The sequence below is a fragment of the Anarhichas minor genome, unplaced genomic scaffold (genome assembly GCF_050575085.1).
Source record: "Anarhichas minor isolate MPS153535 unplaced genomic scaffold, ASM5057508v1 ptg000010l, whole genome shotgun sequence".
In the NCBI taxonomy this organism is placed as follows: domain Eukaryota; kingdom Metazoa; phylum Chordata; class Actinopteri; order Perciformes; family Anarhichadidae; genus Anarhichas; species Anarhichas minor.
In genome coordinates this window covers 7,660,087-7,666,532 of record NW_027466456.1, presented here as the reverse complement: position 1 = coordinate 7,666,532, position 6,446 = coordinate 7,660,087, and the positions used below count along the sequence as shown (strand labels likewise).

At 38.9% G+C, this 6,446-nt stretch overlaps 1 protein-coding gene across 1 annotated transcript; it reads left to right on the top strand.

Annotated features, from left to right (window-relative positions):
- The first annotated feature begins 355 nt into the window (after positions 1 to 355).
- Positions 356 to 5,155, top strand: LOC142946351 (excitatory amino acid transporter 2-like). Its single transcript, XM_076087511.1, has 8 exons — positions 356 to 359; positions 1,294 to 1,434; positions 2,394 to 2,486; positions 3,419 to 3,422; positions 3,543 to 3,728; positions 3,865 to 3,999; positions 4,658 to 4,774; positions 4,987 to 5,155. Exons 1-8 carry the CDS (start codon positions 356 to 358, stop codon positions 5,153 to 5,155), a joined length of 849 nt encoding a protein of 282 aa, XP_075943626.1.
- The last annotated feature ends 1,291 nt before the right edge of the window (positions 5,156 to 6,446 follow it).

The following is a 6,446-nucleotide window of genomic DNA, read 5'->3' as shown; positions in this document are numbered from 1 at the left end:
AAAATAAGTCATGCTCCAAACCAAAGTAGTTAGAAACATACTGACATTTAGAATAATGCACTTCGTGCACCGTTGTCCTCCACCTTCAGGTAGATTAAATGCTTACACAAATCATAGCTAAATTGACAGCGGTACCATGCTGGAACAATGCCCTGGAGACAAAATCACACCGCTGACACAGTGAAAAAAACAACTCGCTAACCTTTCTGTGGGTAATTTCTTCAAGTTTGAATGAAACATTCATCTGCAGAAATTCGAAGTAACAGAAATATAATTTTATGGTCCAACCACGATCATTGGAGTTGCTGGATAAGAGCACATTCATCACGCTTGGTAATGAGCTTTCATCTCCCCCATGGGTATGAAATCTTCAAGATGATGCACTTTTTCTTTGGTGGCTGCAAGTTATCCGTAGAGTGCGGAAGAAGCAACGTTGCACACATTGCCAATCACTGACAATGGGGACTGCTGGGTGACATCAATTACACAGACATAGCAGACATTTAACTGGGATTGCCTGACAATAAACTACAGTCTCAGTCTGGACTTTGACAGCACAGAAAGACGAGTGAGAGAAAAAGAAAAAGAGTCAGAGAGAGAGGAAGACATGGGCAGAGAATCAAAACTAGTACCGTTAGTAAGGGATATTAAGAGACTGAAATTCGAATTAAATCTTAATAAAAATAAGATTTTTAATTTAAAACGAATTAATTAAGTTAATGATGTAATTTAAACCAGTTGTAAGACACTTTTGGGTTTATTTCCCAGGATGCAACTGTATGATTAACGCTATGTTATGGTGTCTAATTGTCGAGTTTTAATTAGCTTTACACCATAGATTCCCTGTTAATATCCTGCTTTGCTGTTGCGAACATTATCATGTTGCCAGAGGAACCACAGCATCCTTTGAATCCGATTTGTGTTTCTTCATAATTTATCACATATGCATACTTTTACTTATTATTTGAAAGCAACTGTTACCAAAAATGGTGAGTGCAAAGTATCAAGAGTCACAAATTAGATACAGAGGGTTTCTAATTCTGGGACATCACCGGGTTGAACGGCTTAATAATGGTACGTTTAAATCAATACAGTTGTTTTAAAAGAGCAACCTCTATGATTACTCAATGTAAAATGTTTATTGCTCAACATTCGCTTCTATGATGACTGGTCATCGATTGTGTGTATTCAAATGCATCAAGCATACAGAACAGAATCCAGACCACTTGATGTTGAGAATTGCATCAGTTTTAAAAACAAATTTCCAAAAATGTTTTTGTTATTGTCTCACAGGTATTGGTCTGGGCTTGATTCTAAAATTCTACGTCCCTGTGTCCGAAAATGACCAAGTCTACATGAGCGTCCCAGGAGAGATGCTCTTGCGGATGCTTCAGGCGGCTTCCGTTCCTCTCGTTGTGACAACTCTGATGACGGGTAAGCCACAGGAGTATTTCACACACTGTTAACTGTTACAACATGCTGTGCACGCAGCTTTTATAAGGAGCCTACTGGTGGTTTGGCAAGTTGAAGCTTATCAAACCTAAATAACCTTTAAGCGAGTCCGTATAACACTTGATGAACACCAGCCACTGTGGACACCAGTCACAATTACATGATCGAAGTGGGTGAAACGTCTGCTCTCTGTACACACAGGATGTGCTGGCTTCCTTTATGTATATTACATAACATAACATAGCTGGTTGACTCTGACTGTCACTGCAGTACAGTATGTAATAAGTATATTACCTGCTCCAAATTGGTCAAATCCTCGTCTCCTTTAAATGCTACTCATACGACACAAAGATATGCCTTGCTGTGAGACATTTTCTTCTCAATATCTCAAAATCAGAAATCATATTGTTCAGTCCTCCAAACCCCATGAGTCCCATTAAAAGCTTCTTTTGTCCCTTATCTGACAACATAAACCCCACTGCCAGAAATTTAGAGTGAGTACTTTTTGATTTAAGCTGAACCACAAATCACAAAACTCGGCCCGTCTTCAACTAAGAACCATCTCCAAAATCAAACCTATCCTCTCACGCTCAGACTTGGGAAAAGTCATTCATGCTTTTATCCTCTCAAGACTTGACTACTGTAACCTCCTCCTCTCTGGCATCAACCAAAAGTCACTCTCTCGCCTTCAACAAGTGGTCTCCTTAAAATGGCCTCTTATTATAATTGTCATCATTTTACTGCTTTTATTCTTTGTAATGTTTGTATTGCTGTTATTGCATTTTCTTTGTACTTATTGTATTGATTTGTTGACTGTTTTTCCTGAGATGTAACTGTGTTCCCCTCACTTTCCATTACATTACCCTTCATGTTACACTCACTGACCTCACTGACTCTCCAACCTGTAGTCTTCAGACCGTGACGTACGTTGTCTTTTCCAGGTGTTTGTAGTCTAAGAGTGGAAGTGTCCAGAAAAGTCGTTGTACGTGCAGCAGCATACGTCATCTCAACCACTCTTCTGTCTGTGGCTGCAGGTGAGAGAAATACTGTACATTGTTTTAGGAAAGATACCGTTTTATTGATGAACACATATGTCATTTGAACGTTTTCTTTTGTTTCTCACTTGAGCTTGTAAATGTGCTATTTAAAACTCATTCACCAGCCTCTGTCATCATGGTAATACAGCTATTCCAACCAGGGGACGCACTCATTTCTTCGATCTTCAAGAATGTTCCTCTCCATAGCTTACGAAAGCTTTCTCACCGCAGACATTTTCACGCGTCAGAGGGAAAAGTTCAGATGTTATTGATATCTCAGTGAGCGAGCATGTAGGCTGCAATCAATGTTATTCATTACACCTGTGTCACAAAAGGCCACAGTGCAGCTGCTAAACCCACACAGGTGTTTTCACCTGCTGGCTAATTAGACTGCTGCTCAAGTAGAGGGTGGCAGAGCGATGCTGAATCAAATCATGTGACGTCACCAAACTTCATGGACCAATCAGAATGGTGAAGGTGTAACGCCTCCCACATTAACACAGTTGCAACAAAAGTCGTTTTATAATGACTTTGTACTTAATCTGCTGAAATGATTTTATTGTCATTAGTTGACAGGAAGTCAGTCTCTGAGTGTCAGACACAGGAGAGTGAGCCACAAGATCGGTTCTGCAATAAAAGAGTTTTAGTGGAGAGATGTGAAAAATCATGTGTTTTCCTGTATATCAGTCATTCACAGTATGGTTTTCAAGCATGCTTGATCAAAATGTGAATGACAGTTTGTGTTACATAACTGTGTTTTATACCATGTAAAGCACTTTGTAAGTTTTCTGTGAGGCACTATTGAAACAAATGTTTTTTTAATGGGTTACAGTAGTGTGTGTTTCAGGCTTGTAATCCATGGAACATGTGTTCTATCACTGATCTACTTCCTGTGTACGAGACGTGACCCCCGTGCTGACATCACAAAGATCTGTGAGTTCACGATCACTGCTTATTAGTGCATTCATCATCGGAGCTACCCGAGGGATTCACATTTTTAATATTTTCATATGAGTAGTGCACAAACAATGGATTGCCTTGTGTTTCTCCAAGCTCTGCCACACTGCCGCTCACTTTGCATCATTGTGAGAAGATCAACAAAGGAATCAGTCGCTTCATGCTGCCCATCGGGACCAACATCAACATGAACGGAACTGCCCTTTTCGAAGTGGTCACAGCACTTTTCATTGCCCAAATCGACCACATCCATCTGGAGATAGGCCAGCTGATTACCATCACGTAAGCTGCTCTGCCTGTTCTTTAGGAAATCTTAGCGTCATCATCATCATCATAGACAGAGTTGATATCGGTGTTAAGAGACTTAAAAGATGCATGGTACAGTTTTCTGAGTGCAGTATGTGTGTGTGATCTGCAGGGTGACATCAGTACTGTTGAGCATTGGAGCAGCAGGGATCCCATCCACAGGAGCCATGACAACTTTTTTTGTTTTGACAGCGGCTGGTTTACCTGCTAAGGAAGCCTCCTTTCTAGTGGTCATAGAGTGGCTCCTGTAAATCCAATCTGTAGTTCAAAATGTGATGAATGGATTTCTACAACTATCTTTTCTGACTGGTTTGGCTCAGCTATTCACAAATGTGTTGCTAAGTTTGAGTGTAAAGTCCTACCTGACCTCTATTATCTAGTTTCAAACTAGTGATTTTCCAAATTGGGTTACTCCATTTAAACCGTAGAAACATCTGAGCTAGTAAGGAAGGATAAGGTCGCAAGGAAACACGTGGAGCCCCGTCCAATGAAAAACATGCACAGTCACTGTAGCATCACAAAGTGTAGCATAACTTTCACGTTAGCTGATGTTATTTCTTCATTCAATCGGACATTATTAATAACGTTTTGTAATTTGAGGTATATTGTGTAATTGTTGTTCAATGTAATTTAGACAGGTAATTATTAACATCATTTCGATGGTCACGTCAGATAAGTGTTACTTATCTTTTTAGATTTTTTGTTATTTATTATGTAGTCATGCTAAATGGCTCATATACTAGCAAGGTAAAGTACGTTTTGTCTGTTTGTTCAGTCAGCTACACGACAGCTACTTAAAATGATAGAAGTGCAAAGAGTTAAAATAAAGAAACAAAATCTGTGTGAAGCAGCATATACGTACGTATCCTCTGCTGTCATAGTCTGATGTTGTCTGTGCCTTTCAGAGACCGCTGCAACACGGTTATTAATGTCATGGGAGACTGCATTGGCGTGGCACTTGTTCATCAGGTGTTGAAAAACGATCAGGAAGACACAGAGGAGCAAGGACAGGAAATGGAAAGGTACGAGTCTTGATGGTCTCATGTTACTTATCTTATTTTAACCCAGTTCATTTGCAGAAAGCATGAAGTCAATTCTTCAATCTGATGCAAATGGTTATTCAAAGGAGGATTAAGGCTAGAAGCAGAGAGGAGCAGCACAAATCTGATCCCTAAAAAAGTCTTCTATGCTGACCTCAGACCAGTGATGACCATGTTGTGCTTTGCCTGGCTAGGATGCATGGCAGAGTTGCTGAGACCCAAGCCCCAGATGACATCCAGATCCACATCAGCCCATCAGCCCAGGACGAGCACCAGTCCAAAGAGGACTCTGATCCTGAGATCCTGTGCATCCCACCAGAATATCCCCCAGACAAAGACATGGATGGCTACGAGTATGTGTAGTTTCAGCTCAGAGTTACCAACACGGTGCACTTTAAAAAGGATTATTGAGTTGTTATGTCTGTTATTATTTGTAATGATTTTACTTAATTAGTTCCATTTTATTTTTGGGATTTTTAACGCAGTTGCCCAAGATGTACAATGTAATAGTTGATGTCCCAGATCTAGTTACTGAATTGAATCTAAATTTTTGAATAGATGTTATCGATCTGTTTAATATAATTTAATTGAGCTGAACTAAATTGTACGCACTTCATTTGAATTGTATTGATGCAACAGATGTACTAGTTGTTAAAGTGAATTGATGTATTTGAACTGAACTGAATTTATTGGTAAATAAATATTAAAGAAACTGCAGTCATGTATTTTAATATGTTATAACTCAACAGTAAAGTGTGTGAAATGTCAATCTTAAACTATTATTTTACTGCAACTGCAGCATAAGGTACCCTGTGATTTGGGAGGCTGACCATGAAAAAATATTTTTCTTTTTTGGTACTGAAGGATAATTGATCATTTGTCAAAACAAACATTTGAAAGAAACAGTTCAGTATTTCTTTTATTTATTAGAAAAGTTTACAAGTCACATATCTGCAGCCGGGATACAGTGAAAGCTGAAATGCAGACATATGTAGGTTTCATGTTCACCTCAGTCAGTTTGCTCACTCAAATCCATAAATAAATATGTTCTTAAATTGATCAAGAGACCTGTGATTTCAGGAAATGACTTCCACATGAACTCTATGTCTGTATTTACACAAAACTGTGATACTGCAGCTTTAATCTTTTTACTGTCAGAGTTCAGTTGCTGTTGATGTGTGGCTTTTCCGGATGCTGAGTTTTATTTTGGCCTCACTGAGTTGGTGAAGGTCCTTCAGCAGGTCTACAAACTGCTCCTCCTGTGAGCACATAGAAAACAGACATCAATATGTATTCATCCAGTCACTCATGTATGCAAAAAACCACTGTGTACTGTCAAAGAAGGTGTTTCTCCCCACAATACTTAATATTATGGAAAAGATGCATTAAATGTGAATTGATAACAGCTCATTATTTATTTAACTGCAGGTGAAACATTTAAAAGGGCAGCAAACATACTCACAAACACACTCACTCTCAAATGTATTTAAAATATTTAAAAAATTAGCATTGAATCACACAAGTAGTGCAAATATACTGCTAACAATACTTGAAATCAATGCTTTTCACCTTGAAGCTGCAGAATTTTACAAATTGAACTCAGTAGTTACAAGTTAGCCTGTGTTTAGCAGGTTTAACAGGCTTAACTACAGTG